Source organism: Oryx dammah, unplaced genomic scaffold, assembly GCF_014754425.2.
Source record: "Oryx dammah isolate SB20612 unplaced genomic scaffold, SCBI_Odam_1.1 HiC_scaffold_20, whole genome shotgun sequence".
Taxonomy (NCBI): Eukaryota; Metazoa; Chordata; class Mammalia; order Artiodactyla; family Bovidae; genus Oryx; species Oryx dammah.
Window position 1 is genome coordinate 16,076,412 of NW_024070204.1, and position 18,882 is coordinate 16,095,293.

At 40.9% G+C, this 18,882-nt stretch overlaps 1 protein-coding gene across 1 annotated transcript; it reads left to right on the forward strand.

Annotated features, from left to right (window-relative positions):
* Window positions 1-303: 303 nt before the first annotated feature.
* LOC120879249 (E3 ubiquitin-protein ligase RNF167-like) lies at window positions 304-1,281 on the forward strand. The gene has a single exon (XM_040262206.1). It carries the CDS (start codon window positions 319-321, stop codon window positions 1,279-1,281), a length of 963 nt encoding a protein of 320 aa, XP_040118140.1. The 5' UTR covers window positions 304-318.
* The last annotated feature ends 17,601 nt before the right edge of the window (window positions 1,282-18,882 follow it).

Consider the following 18,882-nt stretch of genomic DNA (forward strand, 5'->3'; position numbering starts at 1 on the left):
ATCTGTATACCAGAAAAGGATTCACTAATGTCTCTCTCCTAGCTCCACTAAATGGGAGGAGCCCGCGTTCCTTCCCTGTACCATCGTGTAGCTAGGAAGTAGCCCGTAGGGGCAGCTGGACCGCTGGGAACCCAAAGGAAGAAGGGAGGGCACAGAACTCTGCTTCTGCCCCCAGGACACAGCCTCTTCAGCATCTCCCCCACTGCTGTCGCCATGCCCCCTACGGTCCTCTGTCTTCCTGTGGTCGTGGCCACTCTGCTGTGCAGAGCGTCCCTTGTCAGGGGACTCATTCGAGCGACTTCGGACCACAATGGCAGCATGGAATTTGCAGACCTCCCAGCTCTCTTTGGGGCTGCCTTGAGTCAGGAAGGACTTAAGGGGTTTCTCGTGGAGGCTCAGCCAGCCAATGCCTGCAGCCCCATTGCCCCACCTCCCCCAGCCCGGGCCAACGGATCAGTTTTCATTGCACTGCTTCGAAGATTCGACTGCAAATTTGACCTCAAGGTCCTACATGCTCAGAAGGCCGGGTATGGTGCAGCCGTGGTACACAATGTGAATTCCAATGAATTGCTGAACATGGTGGGGAGTAACGATGAAGTCCAGCAGCAGATCTGGATCCCTTCTGTGTTCATCAGCGAAAAGAGCTCTAAGTACCTGCGTGCCTTCTTCATCTACCAGCAGGGAGCTCAGGTGCTTCTGATCCCTGACAATGGATTCCTCTTGACCTATTTCTTCATCCTTTTCTATGGGATTTTGGCAATGCTCATTTTGGGCATGGGAGCCATAGTGATAGTTCATTGTATCCATTTCCAGAAACAGCGGGGGTGGAATCGGCTGACCAAAGAGCAACTGGAACAGATTCCTACCCACGACTATCGCAAGGGAGACCAGTATGATGTGTGTCCCATCTGCCTGGACGAATATGAGGACGGGGACAAGCTGAGGGTCCTCCCCTGCGCTCATGCCTATCACTGTCGCTGTGTGGACCCGTGGCTCACTCAGACCAAGAAGACGTGCCCTATTTGTAAGCAGCCTGTTTGCCAGAATCTTGGGGAGGAGGAGCAGGAGGAAGGAACTCAGGTGCAAGTGGGCCACGAGCAAGGGGGCCTGAGAAGCCTCCCTGCCTCAGAACGGACCTCACTTCTGGGCTCCAGCACCGTACTTCCCACTAACTTTGGCTCCTTAGCCCCGGCCCCCTTTGTGTTTCTTGGGTCTTCAACAGATCCCTCATACTCTCCATCCTCCTCTTCCTCTTCCTCTTCCGCTGTCAATCTCATCTGATACTCCCTTTCCTTTCCACCTTTAGCAACAGACTTGCACAGAACCCTTTCCTCCCACAAGTCTTCCAAGTTGAGTGATAGGAGATAGTTCTACCTCAGCTTTCTCCCTTACCCAGCCCCTTCCTCCTGCGGGATTTGGACGTGCCAGAGGGACTGGGTCTTCACTTACCGGGTTAATAAAAATGATGCATGCAAAAGCCATGGGTGAGAGCTGTCAAAAACAATTTTAAAAAAACATATTTTTATTATTTGTGTCAAGGATGAAAAAATAAGTTGAAATATTATTTTAAGTAACTCAGAATATCTTAAATTGACTTTGGTATATTAACATTCCACATTTGTCCTCATAATGCGATTTCTCATAAAAATTTCAGTGTCTCTCGTTTATCTGTTTTAGAGTGGGTGCATATGAAGTAGTCTACACCTACCTAAATGCTTGTCATCAGTTAGTGCCTAAAGAATGCAAAGCCCCTGCAGTGTCTACATGGTCATGAGAAAAAAATAACTGGGTTTTAGGTCTCTGATCCTCTGCTTTTCCTGTAAAGTGGCTCTGTAAAAAGATTTAGTTGCCTTATAGCATGTGATCATTAGTATTCTAATCCTACTAATTGGGGTGGAATTTTAAGAGAATGCTTTTTTAGCTTTGTCTTTTCCTCTCTTGAAATTAAAAACTGATTTAAGTGAAGGAAACATGCAACATCAAATACTTTTCACCTGAGAGTGGTAACTGTTCATCCATGCCGAGTGTCTTCTGTGTCTAGAGATACCTGTGCAATTGCAAAATATGGGAGTTGTATAATACGGAACTATTGAATATGACCTTCCTTTTTAGGAATTAAGGTCATTTTCACCCTTTAATGATTGTTAATGTTAGCTAAGCTATTTTTCATTTGTATGGCCAATTTCAACTCATCTCAAACTTTCAAACACTACATTGATAATGCAAATGACTAAATACTCTCAATATAGCTCTTTGGATTAAAATGTTTTGTTTCATGCAAGCCTTGAAATAAACTCCTAAACCACACTGAAAACCTTCTATTTTGGAATGCAGAATCAATAGTCATAAGATTTACTATTTAAATTAATATACAATTTTGTTTCCATAAAGATGCATTTAAGATGGTAATTCTAGTTCCAATTCAGTTCAGTTCAGTGGCTTAGTCGTGTCTGTTTGCAACCCCACGAATCGCAGCATGCCAGGCCTCCCTGTCCTTCACCATCTCCCAGAGTTCACTCAAACTCATGTCCATTGAGTTGGTAATGCCATCCAGCCATCTCATCCTCTGTCGTCCCCTTTTCCTCCAGCCTCCAATCCCGCCCAGCATCAAAGTCTTTTCCAGTGAGTCAACTCTTCACATGAGGTGGCCAAAGTACTGGAGTTTCAGCTTTAGCATCATTCCTTCCAAAGAACACCCAGGGCTGATTTCCTTTAGAATGGACTGGTTGGACCTCCTTGCAGTCCAAGGGACTCTCAAGAGTTCTCCAACACCACAGTTCAAAAGCATCAGTTCTTTGGTACTCAGCTTTCTTCACAGTCCAACTCTCACATCCATACATGACTACTGGAAAAAACCATAGCCTTGACTAGACGGACCTTGGTTAGCAAAGCAATGTCTCTGCTTTTCAATATGCTATCTAGGTTGGCCATAATTTTTCTTCCAAGGAGTAAGCGTCTTTTAATTTCATGGCTGCAGTCACCATCTGCAGTGATTTTGGAGCCCCCCAAATAAAGTCTGACACTGTTTCCACTGTCTCCCTATCTATTTGCCATGAAGTGATGGGACCAGATGCCATGATCTTCATTTTCTGAATGTTGAGCTTTAAGCCAGCTTTTTCACTCTCCTCTTTCACTTTCATCAAGAGGCTTTTTAGTTCCTCTTCACTTTCTGCCATAAGGGTGGTGTCATCTGCATAGCTGAGGTTATTGATATTTCTCCCAGCAATCTTGATTCCAGCCTGTGCTTCTTCCAGCCCAGCATTTCTCATGATGTACTCTGCGTATAAGTTAAATAAGCAGGGTGACAATAAGGTTCTATTAAATCAATTGTCAATACTACTGCAATTGCTTATCTAGTCTATTTACTAATGTTATGTTCCATTTTTTTGATTTGTATTTCTCACAATATGCATTGTTTGGGAGGTTGCATTGATCAGCACTATCTGACACTGAAGGAAGGCTGTAGTGTGCGGGGTCCCCAAGGAACAGATTCGGAGGTCGAGCTTTGTGTACATAAATTGAATGAGTTTAAGAAGTAGAGCTGGGTGGAGGTAAAAGTTGGAGGCTGGTATTGCTGCACTGGAAACCTTAGCAGACCCCCTCAAGCTCCACTCCCACCCCCATCCCCGCCCTCAGAGAGCCCTGGAGCTGGAATTGCCCTGCAGCATTGTCCTGCAAATTGAAGCAAAAAAGTTGAGTCCATGTGCCCCTTAAATGATCTGTCATTTATTCCAGGCTGTCACAGGGACAGAGGAAAGACATTGGGTTGGGCAACTTTGTTTATACAAGGACAATTCCTGGAGAAAGACTCAGCTGTGTGAGAAATTTCACCAGTTTTGTGTGTGCACGCACATGCACACAAAGGTCCTTTCTGTTTTAATATGATTCTCTGAGTCAGTCAAACTCCAGGAGATAGTGAAGGACAGGGGAGACTGGTGTGCTGCAGTCAGGGGGGTCAAAAAGGTTTAGTGACATGATGTAGTGACTGAACAACAGCAATCCAGAAATTGCTTAATTGATATTTTTATGAGCTTCTTCTAATGTGAGTTAATACCAAAAGGGTGGCCTCTGCTAAACTGAGTCAGTTATGAAACGAAAATAGGAAATAAAGACAGCTAAAGGTTTGCAGCAGAATTTTACCCCAGTCCCAGGCTCGAAAGTGGTGACTGCTCAATGTCTTGTGTATTCATTACATGAATCTGTATTCATTACAAGCATCTGTTGAGTTTCTATAATGTTCCAAGCTCTGCATGGACCAGTGATGGAGAAGAAAGATCCCATCCCTAGTTCACTGATCTTCAGGAAGAAACAGTCATTTTGTAGCATGATGCTTGTGACAAGTAGCAAGAAGGGATAAATGATCTAGAAGGAATAATCCAGTGCTATGCTGGAGTGGCTCATATGGGTTCAAGAGAGCTAGCTGTTAAATTTTTAGGAAACTTGCCACATTGTTGCTAACTATGGGTATTATTAAAAATCATATTATATAAATTTACCATTAAATAAATTCTATTAAAAACATAGTTAATGCATATTCAGGACTTATCACTTCATAATTATTTTATTTTATGCTCTTGAGCTTCTCTATGTTTATTAGGACTATCTAGTGGTAAACCATGTAATGGTGTGTTGCTATGTGTAGCTTCCCATCACTTCATAATTATTTTATTTTATGCTCTTGAGCTTCTCTATGTTCATTAGGACTATCTAGTGGTAAACCATGTAATGGTATGTTGCTATGTGTATCTTCCCATCTCCGAGTTCAGTGACATTATATTGGAGCTTGAAATTGATCATGATGGGAGTATTTATGCCACAGAAACTGGCAAATGCTTTCTCCTTCATCTTACTCCATCAGAATATCATTTACTTTTCTGATGATTATCTAGACTTAACAAAGTAATGGAAAAATGTTAATAATATAGATTAAACTTAAATATGTCATGTGAATAGTGCAACAAATTGAGGAGATATTCTTCCAGTATTTGAAAACTATTATCTGATTGGGCAAGTAAGTTTTCATGTCATTGATGAATTAATGAAGTTGTCACATACATTTTAATTTTCACACTTTTTTTAACCTCAATAAAATAATGGAAATATCAATCAATATTTATGACAGAGCTACATTAGTTTGTCAGTGATATGAACCACTTCTGAACTGGGAAGTAATCAAACATTTATTCATAGACTAATTTTATGAAATCATGGTGGAAGTACAACCATAGTTCATCTATGGACACAAGATTTCAGCAAAAATAGGACAAATATTCTGTGAGAATAAACTGAAATTGACTATGCAATATTTACAACAAAGAGAATATAGCATATGTTATTATTTTCATTAATTGTGTACTTCATACTCCTTTGCATCAATCAAAATTATGTACATATAGGTGTTCATGAATTTTTTTTCCCCCACAAGAGTGAATTGTTTAACCTTTTCCAGTGCATCCCTGGATAAACCAAAGCTAATACAGAAATTTTCACAGTTACTGTATGAACACATGGAGTGCCATATAAGGACCAAAAAGGCTGGAGTGAGGGGAGGAAGAAGAAGGAAAAGAAGGCTGAACTGAGAGCACCTAAGAATTCAGGCTCCTCTTTTTCTACTTTACTGGGTTCAGCTTTATAGGAAGGAGATCATAAAGAAGATAAAATGCACAAGGTCTTTTCCATTCTGTCATAAGTGCATCACAAATGCATTAGTTATTGTTTGGACTAGCTGCAGATACTCAAATTCAGCACTTCTTACAGTCCATCCTGCTTCTGATACAGTCACATCTGCTGTTAGCCTATTAAGCACTGTTGAAATGACCTGCTTCCCTCTTGAGATGCTTCTAGGCAGTGTGGCTCTGTGTGGTTCCTCTCAAGTGCTCACCATGGCAGAACTATTTCCTAGAGTTACTTGGGGAAATCTCAATCTTCCCCTCACTGTTAGAAGGCACATCTATTAATATTTACAAACAGCAGGGCTGTGTTTTCCAGGTCCTTAGTTCCATATTGTACACAGTGGGGCTCAAAACCTTTGAGACTGTAATGGAATGTTCTACTCAACACACCATAGGAGAACATTTCTTTAGGCAATATTCTACCCTCAGCCCTCCTCAGATCATTTTTCCTGGGTCCCAGGCCTCGACTCTGTCCCCTTCCCATTTATTTTGCTAGTTTACTCATATGGATATACGTTATTTAATCTTTGTAGAAGTCATATGATGGAGTATTTGACAAATAAATACTTTCAAATTTAAGGTCATGCTTTTTTTTTTCCAGTCAAAATAATTTTACAAAATTTTTAAGACTTTTAAAAAGTGATTTGTAGAAATATTTTTTAAAGATGATGTAGAATTTTTATAACAATTTTATTTCTTTAAAAGATACTGTTTTATATTTTAAGTTCCTTATATAGCACCTCCCAAGACTGTAAATTCCTTAAGAGGAGAAACTATAAATTTCACCTCATTATCTTGAGGTACTAGCTCAGCCTGAATGAATACATAAGTGATTATTTTAAAATCACTTCTTTAAACTTGATTATATAAATAGGATTTTAAACATTTTTTCATAATGAGGTTAGCTTGCATCAAATCAGTGTGGAGAGAAGTCAGTGGCATGTTTTGAAGATGTACTGATGGTAGCAAGGGCACTGCAAATTTCCGCAGCCTCTGCCCTCTTCTCAGATAGCCATCCTAACTCCACACATTTAAAAACACATCTATCATACCTCCATCTTTCCACCCAACTACTCAATGAGTCACTCATTTTGTAAGTATTAAGTTGTATCTGTTGTACTGGCTATATAATGGTATCAGGATAGATATGACCTTACTTTCGTGTGAAAAAAAAGAATATTAAGCCATCACATAAAATGTGAAAAATACTGTGATAGAAAAATTCTCGGAGTAGAGGACTTTAGGTGGGGGAAAAGGGTCTAGACATAAAAATTTATGGGAGGAAATAAAAATTATGTTGAGACCTAAAGGGTAGATAGGGGTTGACCAAAAATAAAAGAGGCAAGAGGGTTTAGGCTGACTGAAGTATAATACCTGTGAACTTAAAGGGGAAGAGAACACAGCATGTTCTAGGAACAAAAAGACTTGCAGGATTTCCAGGACTTGGACTGTGAAGCAAGACAGAAAGAGAAGTGAAGCGGCCAGTATGAGTAGAGACTGGACTTTGAAAGGCTCAATGAACTTGTTAGAGTTTAAAAATTCTCTTAATTGTAGAGAATGGCTACTAGGTGGGAAGAGAGGGCAAGATGAGATTTGGGAAGCCAGGTGGAAAATGGTGCAATAACTCATATGAAGGAGATGGTCACCTGACCTCAGTTACTGGCTGTGGGACTGGGGAATGGGGAAGGTATCTCAAGCGAACTCTTAGCTACAAGGAACTGGGAGAACATAAAAGGATCCAAATGAAGAAATCTTCACAATCAGAAGACACAGGTAAGACATACATCTCTGTGTGGCCTAGGTGTATCATCTTCATAAAGGTGATCATTTTTGATCATTTATATTTGAGAGCTATTGTTTAGTTTTTCTTTTTAACAAAACCGATTAACCTAACAGTAGAAGAGATGGAAGAAACAAAGAAGGGAATTGAAATAGAGGACTATTTTCTGGTATTCTCTACATTTTTGTTTAACCTGGGAGCAAAATCAAAATGAGATGCCAGACTGTGCTTAATATACATGCTCTCTGAGGCTATGCATATAATGTGTTTGGACAAACCAGAGGCAGAGTTAGGGTCTCTGGCGATATCTTTCAAAGGGAATTAAAAACCACAGACACGGACCAAAAAGCTGGGAGGACATTTCAGATCTGTCCTCTTGATTGAAAAGGGCACTAAAGGCTTGGTAACAATTTCAGGAGAAAGCAGATAGTAGTAAATAATAATTGCTGTATGAAAGCATGGCACTATTGGTTTATAAAAGCCCACTCAAAGTTTTAAAACTCAGAGACATATTTCTATAATATTTATCTAGAACATAGATATAATGCTTGAAGGAGCTTCATTAGTAAATTTGATCTTTATTCAACATTTGATCATGATTAGTAATTATTTGTGGATGATTTGCTCTTGTTATCATTGTAGGTTATTGTTCTTATGAATTTGAAAACTGCCTATTTTTTTTTAAAGATAATTTTATTTACCTAAAGATGAAGAGGATCTTTGTTGTCTGAGATTGCCTGTCGAGCACTTAATAGTCAAAGAGATGGTTTAGTTTGCCTGGAAAAGGAAATGTGACCCTGGGATTACACCCTTGAGAGATGATACTTCAATTCAAATTGGGATTCACAGAGTAATTGCAGCCTGTGGTAATGCATCTTCAACATCTTAAAATAGCTGTTATATGGGTAGAGCTTTCCCCTAGAGGAATGGCAGTGTTCACTAAGAGACGTCTTTTGTCTCTTTCAAACCACTAGAGCAGCCTTTGAACAAGGCTGAACAAAGAAGCACAATATTTAATATTTTTCTAGAGTGATTTGAAAATTCACTGCAAACAAATATATTCTCCGTTTTGGATTGTGCTGCAAATAAAAAATAAGCAAGTAAAATAATGTCTGATAACTTCATGTTTGGGTTATTTTGGTGTGTGTGTGTCTGTGTGCTTCTAATAGTAGCCATAAAATTTGGACCTCCTGGAGCTCTTCCTTAATGTGCAAGCAAGTAACTGAACAAACTCTTCATGTATTGGGTCATGAAACAGATTTTCTTTGTGTTCTTTTTAGAAAAACATAAAGAATTAAAGAGGGAGAGGGTGGGATGATTTGGGAGAATGGCATTGAAACATGTGTAATATCATATATGAAACGAGTCACCAGTCCAGGTTCAATGCATGATACTGGATGCTTGGGGCTGGTGCACTGAAACGACCCAGAGGGATGGTACCAGGAGGGAGGAGGGAGGGAGAAGGATGGGGAACACGTGTATACCTGTGGCAGATTCATGTTGATGTATGGCAAAACCAATACACTATTGTAAAGTAATTAACCTCCAATCGAAATAAATAAATTTATAATAAAAAATATGTCACTATGTTTTCTATCCCTAGTAGGCAAACAGTGACTGACAGCTAACAGTGAGATATTTCTAAATTCTTAATTGTACAAATTGAGCCAGTGGTTTTCATAAATATACAGTGAACTGAGTTGTTTCCCTTTTTTTTGTTGTTGTTGGTGAGAGTTTGGACAAGAAATTTTAAAAATCTTCTTTAGAAAAAAGGCCCTTAAAGGGTTCTTTATTCACACAGAGAGTTGTAAAACACAGAAAAACATGAAGATGAAGTGGAATGTGGCAGATGGGAAGCTAGACCACACCTAAAAGATAAGAGACTGTGAGAGTCATTGTTTTCTCACATCCAGAACTGATTAGATGACAAACTGCCTCCAAGGAAGACTGTTAGGAAGAGAGTATGCTATCATGTCTGACTCTTTGTAACCCCATGGACAGTAGCCTGCCAAGCTTCTCTTGTTGGGACCTAACAAATGCCATGATAGGCTTCAGGGACTAAGGTAGGACTCACGGGAAAAGCTGAGTCATTGCCCAGTGAGGTCATCCCAGCGGATGCCAGGACTTGTCTAATCAGCATACTCCCACTAACCTGGTTTAAGTTTATCAGGACGTAAAAGACATCCCCCTGCAGCCAATAGCCAATTAGTAAATACCAGGAAACTCCTGCAGCCAATCAGTCCATGCCAACTCTCTGTCTTTGTTCTAAACCTATAAATATTGCTGTAAATCTGGGCTCGGGGCTCTTGCTCCACGCCACTGCGTTGGATGTGGCAGGAGCCCTAGCTCGAGCTAGAAATAAAACCCCTGCATGCTTTTGCATTGCTGTGGATGTCTTATTCTCTCAGTTTTGGGGACTCGGACTCTGGGCATAACACTCTGTCCTTGGGATTTCCCAGGCAAGAATATTGGAGTGACTTGCCATTTCCTACTCCAAGGATCTTCTCAACCCAGGAATTGAACCCAGGTCTCCTGCATTGCAGGTGGATTCTTTATCATCTGAGGCACCAGGGAAGACCTGGGAAGAGAGTACCTAAGTTGAGATGAGAGAACGTAACTGTCAGAATGGTTATGAAAGTTCTAAATCAAGAAGAAAAGACAAAACTCATCAGAAAGCAATTGAAAAGATTGAGAGTCCAGAGAGAATGAATTTATATCACATTGGAAGAGCAAGAAAATAAATGACAGACAGGTAGCAAGCTTGGGTGATCAAGTGGACTGAGATAATAAGAGGAAGGACAAAATGTCTTCAGGTTGATCCAATCAGTTCAGAAATGAAATCTGCAAGGGCCCAGAGGCAGTTAGGCAATTAATTTAGAAATCCTTGAATATATGGTAGATGCTTAAAGGAAATCCATTGGATACAATAGAGCACAGGCAGAAACTTGGCATTAAAAATAAAATATCAGAGGCTCCAGGGCCCAAAGACTATGAGAGTAGAAACAGAGAGAGATGCAAGGTGCAAGCCAGGCAATGTCAACAGGCAGCACAGCTCTAGAAGCTGGGGAGCAGGGTAGATTCACTGGAACTCTACTCAAAAAAGCATGGGTTGCCTGGTGAGTACACTGAATGTGTTACAAGCACAAGGAGATGTCAAAGTTGATTCTTTTTCCTCAGAAATCTGAAAATCTGATAGGGATTCTACCATCAAACATTCCCCTTTCTAAATCAAACAGATGGAGGTCTCTTGTAGAGCTGCTGCTATACACGGCTTTACATTTATTTTGCTTTATACTAGGTAACCTTCAGAGAAGGCAATGGCACTCCACTCCAGTACTCTTGCCTGGAAAATCCCATGGATGGAGGAGCCTGGTGGGCTGCAGTCCATGGGGTCGCTAAGAGTCGGACACGACTGAGCGACTTCACTTTCACTTTTTACTTTCATGCATTGGAGAAGGAAATGGCAACCCACTCCAGTGTTCTTGCCTGGAGAATCCTAGGGACGGGGTAGCCTGGTGGGCTGCCATCTATGGGGTCGCACAGAGTCGGACACGACTGAAGCGACTTAGCAGCAGCAGCAGCAGGAAGGCTTCAGACCCCAGTCAGCCTGGTCCAAAAGCTTACATGTGCAAGGTTTGCAACAGTCCTGGGAGAAGTGATTGCTGCATGGATGGGGAATAGACTGAGACTCTTTCTTGACATTCACCCTAATTTGTCTTCTAGGCATGTAGCCAAGGGATGCTGAGCAGCACAGTAGTTCTGGAGCCTTTTCCTTGGCCATGCTAAGCATGTGGCCCAAGATGAAACTGCACGAAAGGTCTTTAGTGTGGTATTGATGAAGGAAATAAGGTTTGATTTGTTAAGAGCAGTATTAGTAGTGGCCATAACCATGTTATGAAAAAGTCTTAGCTACTCTAAAGAATGAATTTAATTCCTTAGGAAACAAGACTTAACAAGACCTAACAGAACAGCCCAGTGTGAACATTGTCATCCTTCAGTCGTCACACTGTGCAAATGCAACCATTTTCCTTTTGCTGCTGATAAAGAATCTCTCTTACTTTTCCATAACTGGTCCAGTGAATCTATGTTTGGTCAAATACTTGAATGTACTCTCTAGGTATTATCTGTTTAGGCAGATGATACTGGGATACAAGAAAGAGCATACAGCAGGATGTGGGAAACCACATGCTTAGGGCCAATTCATGTCATTGTTTGTTTTTGCATATAAAATTTTACTGAAACATAGCCATACTCATTCACTTATTGTTGTTATTCAGTCACTAAGTTGTGTCCATTTCCTTGCAACCCCATGGGCTGGTAGGACACCAGGTTTCCCTGACCTCTACTATCTCTCAGAGTTTGCTCAAATTCATGTCCACTGAATTGGTGATACTATCTAACTATTCCATCCTCTGTCACCCTCCTCCTTTTGCCTTCAGTCTTTCCTAGCATCAGAGTCTTTTCCAATAAAACAACTCTTTGCATCAGATGGCAAAAGTATTGAGCCTCAGCTTCAGCATCAGTCTTTCCAATGAATATTCAGGGTTGAGCTCCTTTAAGATTGATTTGTCTGATCTCTTTGCAGTCCAGGGAACTCTTTAAGAGTCTTCTCCAGCACCACAGTTTGAAAGCATCACTTGCATATCACTTATGGCTACTTTCCTCCTACAGCTGCAAAGTTGAATAGTGCTGTTTGGTCACAGTCAAAACTATATACTCTATGACCCTTTGAGAAAAAAAAAAAAAGTCTGATGACTCATTTTACAATCAGGCTTCCCAGGTGACATAGTGGTAAATAATCCACATGCAAATGCTGGAGACTCAAGAGACTTGTGTTCAATCCATGGATTGGAAAGATCCCCTGGAGTAGAAAATGGTAACCTGCTTCAGTATTCTGGCCTGGAAAATTCCATGGACAGAGGAGCCTGGCGGCTACAGTCCACAGGGCCACAAAGAATTGGACACGACTGAGCACACATCTATTTGTCTGTCTATTCTACAACCATATATTGCCCAATGCTTAAAAGAGGCTAATTTCAAATCCCGCCTTTTCCATTTCCTAGCTTTGTGACCTTGGACAATTTATCTAACTCTGCCCTTCAGTTTTCATATCTGCAATGTAAGGTAATGTAATAATCTCTAATGTAAGGTAATGTAAGGAGAAAGGGATGACAGAGGATGAGAGTTGGATGGCATCACCAACTCAATGGACATGAATCTGAGCAAGCTCTGAGAGTATGGGTGAGAGACCGGGAAGCCTGGCATGCTGCAGTCCATGGGGTCACAAATAATTGGACAGGGCTGAGTGACTGAACTAAAATGAAGGTAATAATAGATCTACTTCATGAGCTTGATATGAGGATTCGTTTGATTAAATCATGAATTCTTGTAATAGTACTCATAGTGCTGCAAGTGCTCAATAAAAAGTAGCTATTATTATCATTATCTGACAGTGCATTATTTAAAAAAATATATTCAGTTCAATTCAGTTCACTCAGCATGTCTGACTCTTTGTGACCCCATGGACTGCAGCCTGCCAGGCCTCCCTGTCCATCACCAACTCCCAGAGTTTGCTCAAACTCATGTCCATTGAGTCAGTGATGCCACCCAGCCATCTCATCCTCTGTTGTCCCCTTCTCCTCCTGCCTTCAATCTTTCCCAGCATCAGGGTATTTTCTAGTGAGCCAGTTCTTTGTATCAGGTGTCCAAAGTATTAGAGTTTCACCTTCAGCATCAGTCCTTCCAATGAATATTCAAAACTGGTTTCCTTTAGGATGGACTGGTTGGATCTCCTTGCAGTCCAAGGGACTCTCAAGAGTCTTCTCCAACACCACAGTTCAAAAGCATCAATTCTTTGGCACTCACCTTTCTTTATAGTCCAACTTTCACATCCATACATGACTACTGAGAAAACCATAGCTTTGACTAGATGGACCTTTGTTGGCAAAGTAATGTCTCTGGTTTTTAATATGCTGTCTAGGCTGATCATAACTTTTCTTCCAAGGAGTAAGCATCTTTTAATTTCATGGCTGCAGTCACCACCTTCAGTGATTTTGGAGTCCCCCATAATAAAGTCTGTCACTCTCTCCCCATCTATTTGCCATGAAGTGATTGGACCAGATGCTATGATCTTAATTATCTGAATGTTGAGCTTAAAGTCAACTTTTTCACTCTCCTCTTTCACTTTCATCAAGAGGCTCTTTAGTTCTTCTTTGCTTTCTGCCATAAAAAAAAATATATTTGATATCTGCAAAGGGCTAGTCAGTGAGTCTGGGCATTGGAGATGAATTGGGTATATTCCTCCCCTTAAGGAGTTCATGGTATAATGGGAAAGACAGATGTATACATTGCTGATTATAATATAATGCTATAAATAGATTTTTGTTCAGTGTTACTGGAAATCAGAGGTAAGTCAATTTGAGTGATGAGATTTGGCCTGAATCTTGAAATATGAGTGGATTTTTGTAAGAAGTGGGGTAAGGTAAGGAAATCCATGAATTCTTTAGGTCTATGTCGAAAAGCTACAGAAGAGGAAAATGGAAATGTAGGAAATGGGATGTCGAAAAGCTACAGAAGAGGAAAATGGAAGTGTAGGAAATGGGAAGAAGAGAAAGGTTTAATGTAGGTTCAGAAAAATTGCATATTTGAGCTGAGTTAATACGAATGGTGAATTGAAGAACAATGGTACCAAAGTTGGTGTGGAGGCCAGTTTTTGAGTGTCTACTGATGGGTCATGGAGAGCAGAAATGAATCACATAAGGTGCTTGAAATGGTGCTTATTTATCACTATGTTCTCCATGCCTGACATTGTATATGTTCCTTAATGGAAACTTCAAGTTGCTCACTGTCAACATTGACAGTGAAACTGAGCAAGACCCTGTGGGGCTTCTTGGCATGGAAGCCCTTCAGCCCCCTGTTGCTTGACTCCTGTCTCTATGACCTTCCCTGAGTTCTTAAGAACAGATTCAAATGGTTGCTAATCTGAGAATGGAGAGGATGAACAGACAGAGGAGATGGAGGGGCAGCCACAGAAACAGTAGTGCAGGCTTGGGGCAGGGTTCTGGTTCCACCTCAAGGGATATACATAACATCTTTAAACTCTCTAAGATGACAGCATTCTTCACACCAGAGAAAGACCACCTGAGGCTACATTAAAGGAACCAGGAAAGCTCATCAAGAAGATTACTTGAGACCAGATTAGAGGAGGGGAGGTCCTGCATATACCCTAATCTTATCAGCATTCTCACCCTTTATAACCTTTGCTATAAAACTGCTCATCAGATCTTCCTGGGTTGGAACACATACTTTTCAGCCCCTGTGTCCTCCCTTGACTGGAAAAACAAATAAAGCTTTTCTTTTCTAATTCTCTCCAAGCTCTGCCTTTAAGATTCAATTTGGCATCAATCTAATTATGGGCCCTTTAAGACTAAATCAAGAGTCACTGTTTCCCTTTGTACTTCAGTGTTCTAAACTTGAAAACATCATAAATGATGAAAAATGGTCTTTTTTTTTTTTCCCCTGAAGTAATATATATTCAGAGTCAGGAAAAAAAAATGTGTTCTCTTGTCATTGTGCTAAATTTGACTTTTGGAAGAATACACACAGGACTTGTCAGAGATTGGATGAGTGCACTCATTTCTTATAAAATGGATGGTGTCATGTTTTTATTTACTTGCTTAGGTTGCCCATCTGGTAATATCAAGAGTGATGAGAAAATATCAATAAAAGTGATGCAAAAACTCAGGCTTTATGAGATATCTCTTCCTATGGATCTTAACTCCCTTAGAGGATTCTACTCTCAATGAGAAACACATACCCAAGATAGAACCTTGTGTACAGGGAGTGGGTGAGAAAAAAGAAAGCGGCATAAAGTGAAAATAAGCTTGTTCCAAAGTGTTACCATTTTGCTGGGCGCAAAGATGTTATCAGTTGCTTTAGTCAAGAAACAATCTGGGTTAATTATTACAACCAGAGAAGAAAAAATGTACTGTTCAGTATTAACTATGATTTACTTGAGTTTTGCTTGGTATTTGGCTACAGACAGAGCTAGTATTAGATAATCAGTTCAGTTCAGTCGCTCAGTCGTGTCTGACTCTTTGAGACCCCATGAATCGCAGCACGCCAGGCCTCCCTGTCCATCACCAACCCCTGGAGTTCACTCAGACTCACGTCCGTCGAGTCAGTGATGCCATCCAGCCATCTCATCCTCTGTCGTCCCTTTCTCCTCCTGCCCCCAATCCCTTCCAGCATCCGAGTCTTTTCCAATGAGTCAACACTTTGCATGAGGTGGTCAAAGTACTGGAATTTCAGCTATAGCATCATTCCTTCCAAAGAAATCCCAGGGCTGATCTCTTTCAGAATGGATTGGTTGGATCTCCTTGCAGTCCAAGGGACTCTCAAGAGTCTTCTCCAACACCACAGTTCAAAAGCGTCAATTCTTTGGTGCTCAGCCTTCTTCACAGTCCAACTCTCACATCCATACATGACTACTGGAAAAACCATAGCCTTGACTAGATAGACCTTAGTTGGCACAGCAATGTCTCTGCTTTTGAATATGCTATCTAGGATGGTCATAACTTTTCTTCCAAGGAGTAAAGTGAAAGTGAAGTCTCTCAGTCGTGTCCAACTCTTTGCGACCCCGTGGACTGCAGCCCACCAGGCTCCTCTGTCCATGGCATTCTCCAGGCAAGAATACTGGAGTGGGTTGCCATTTCCTTCTCCAAGGAGTAAGTGTCTTTTAATTTCATGACTGCAGTCACCATCTGTAGTGATTTTGGAACCCCCCAAAATAAAGTCTGACACTGTTTCCACTGTTTCCCCATCTATTTCCCATGAAGTGATGGGACTGGTTGCTAAGATCTTCATTTTCTGAATGTTGAGCTTTAAGTCAACTTTTTCACTCTCCTCTTTCACTTTCATCAAGAGGCTTTTTAGTTCCTCTTCACTTTCTGCCATAAGGGTGGTGTCATCTGCATATCTGAGGTTATTGATATTTCTCCCAGCAATCTTGATTCCAGCTTGTGTTTCTTCCAGCCCAGCATTTCTCATGATGTACTCTGCATATAAGTTAATAAGCAGGGTGACAATATACAGCCTTGACGTACTCCTTTTTACATGGAACTAATCAATAAAGCACATAAAATATGTATACTAGGCCATTTAACCTGCCGATTTCTTAGTGGTTTGGGGCGATAGGTGCTGCAAATCAGATTCTTCCTGGAATAGCTAATATTCACACTGTGATTGCATGGAGTACAGCAATTTGTTATTGAAGTTGAAGCATTAAAATGTACAGCCAACCTTCTTATGTTCTTGAGAAATTAATTCCTTTTTCTCTCTTTATTAGCATTTTTTTTGTTTGAATAAAAATATTTTCATTTTCTAAGTGAAAATAAGGATGATGATGGTATATGTTTGCTGGTAAGTATAAGAACCTGGGGCGCAAACTCAAAAGACAGTGTCCTTTTTTTGATAATAAGTAATGAGAGTCCCTTGGATTGCAAGGAGATCCAACCGGTCCATCCTAAAGAAAATCAGTCCTGAAAGTTCATTGGCAGGACTGATGCTTAAGCTGAAACTCTAATACTTTGGCCACCTGATGCGAAGAACTGACTCATTGAAAAAGACCCTGATGCTGGGAAAGATTGAAGGTGGGAGAAGAAGGGGATGACAGAGGATGAGATGGTTGGATGGCATCACCGACTCAGTGGACATGAGTTTGAGTAGACTCCAGGAGTTGGTGATGGACAGGGAGGCCTGGCATGCTGCAGTCCATGGGGTCGCAGAGTTGAATGTGAGAGTGACTGAACTGAACTGAATGACAACCATTTTTTTTTATACCCCAATTTCCTCACAGCTCTTAGCACTGTGACTTCCTATTGTGACATATTAAAAGTGTGGAAATTCTAGATTTTTCTAAGCATTAACACTATCCTGTGACTTGTGAAGATTATCAAAGAGGTGTTAAAGAAGATGTAGGGAGAAAGCAAAGAGAAAGTGCACAGAAGCATAGGAAATCATTCTGTGGTTACTGGTCCATCTATTTCAGACTTTTTTGTTAGGCTTCCTGTCTCTTTCACCCTCCTTATCCAACCGATTAGCGAATACTGTACATTCTATCTTTAAAATTGATTGCAGTTCTGACAGTGGCTCACTATCTTCTTAGCTCTATTACTTTTCATGATTATTGTCTTGTCCCTGTTTCCATAGGTGGTCGCTACATCTCTTCTCCTTGGAACAGCAGGTCTTAAATTGAAGATCAGATCATATTAGTGCCCTGATTGAAACTTCTCATACCTCCTAATCAGTCTTAAGGTACAATTCCCACTCCTTATCATGGTTCATGAGGCCTTTGTTGGGCAGACTTCTAGAATGTCCCTTAAAGATCCCTGTTTCCCAGTAATCAGGCTCTTACATAATTTATTTAGTATATGGACTAGACCTAGTCATTTATTCTGATAAATAGAATAAGGCAAAGAGATGGGACCTGACTTCTACTAGATTACAAAGACTGAGACTTCTATTTTCCTGGCAGATTCTACTTCCCCCTTTGCTCACTTTGATGAAACAAGCTGCCATGTTGGAGAGACCCAAAGTGAAAGATCTGAGGATAGCTTTTGGCCAGAAACCAGTGAGAAAGCAAAGCCCTCAGTCCACAGTCCAATAGCTTGCAAGAAACAGAATCATGAATTCAAAACCCTGTGAATGAGCTTGGGAGTGGATCTTTCTTGAGTTGAGACTACAGATGACCCCACCCTTGGCAAATACCTTGATTGTATTAATAGCCCATGAGAGACTCTGAAACAGATGATCCAGCCCAATTGCACATGGATTTCTGATCTATAGAAGCCTGTGAGATAAATACAAATATTGTTCCTAGCCACTTATTCTTTATTGGAAAAGACTCTGATGCTGGGAGGGATTGAGGGCAGGAGGAGAAGGGGATGACAGAGGATGAGGTGGCTGGATGGCATCACTGACTCGATGGATGTGAGTCTGAGTGAACTCCGGGAGTTGGTGATGGACAGGGAGGCCTGGTGTGCTGCGATTCATAGGGTCCCAAAGGGTTGGACACGACTGACTGACTGAACTGAACTGAACTGAACTGAATAAGTAATGAATGTCTGGCTGTACAGGATCTGGTCCTAGGTTTCTTCTCAAACCTTGCCTCCCTGTATTTCCCTCTCACTCGCTTTTCTCTAACAACTCTATCTTTGTCTATTCTTTTTGGACATTCCAAGATTATTCTGACTGCATGGACTTTTACTGTTTCCTGTGTTTGGAATGTTCTTACCCTAGACCTTCATAGACTGTTCTTTCATATTTTCAGGCTTTGTTTCAATAATCACCTTTACATAGAAGCTCTGTCTTCCCTGCTTACATGGAGAAGCTATAGCTACTGTCTCCCTTTTTGTTTACCTCCTTTTTGCC

Coding starts and splice junctions, on each gene's coding strand:
- LOC120879249 (XM_040262206.1), top strand. CDS start 319: ATGGAATTTGCAGACCTCCCAGCTCTCTTTGGGGCTGCCTTGAGTCAG.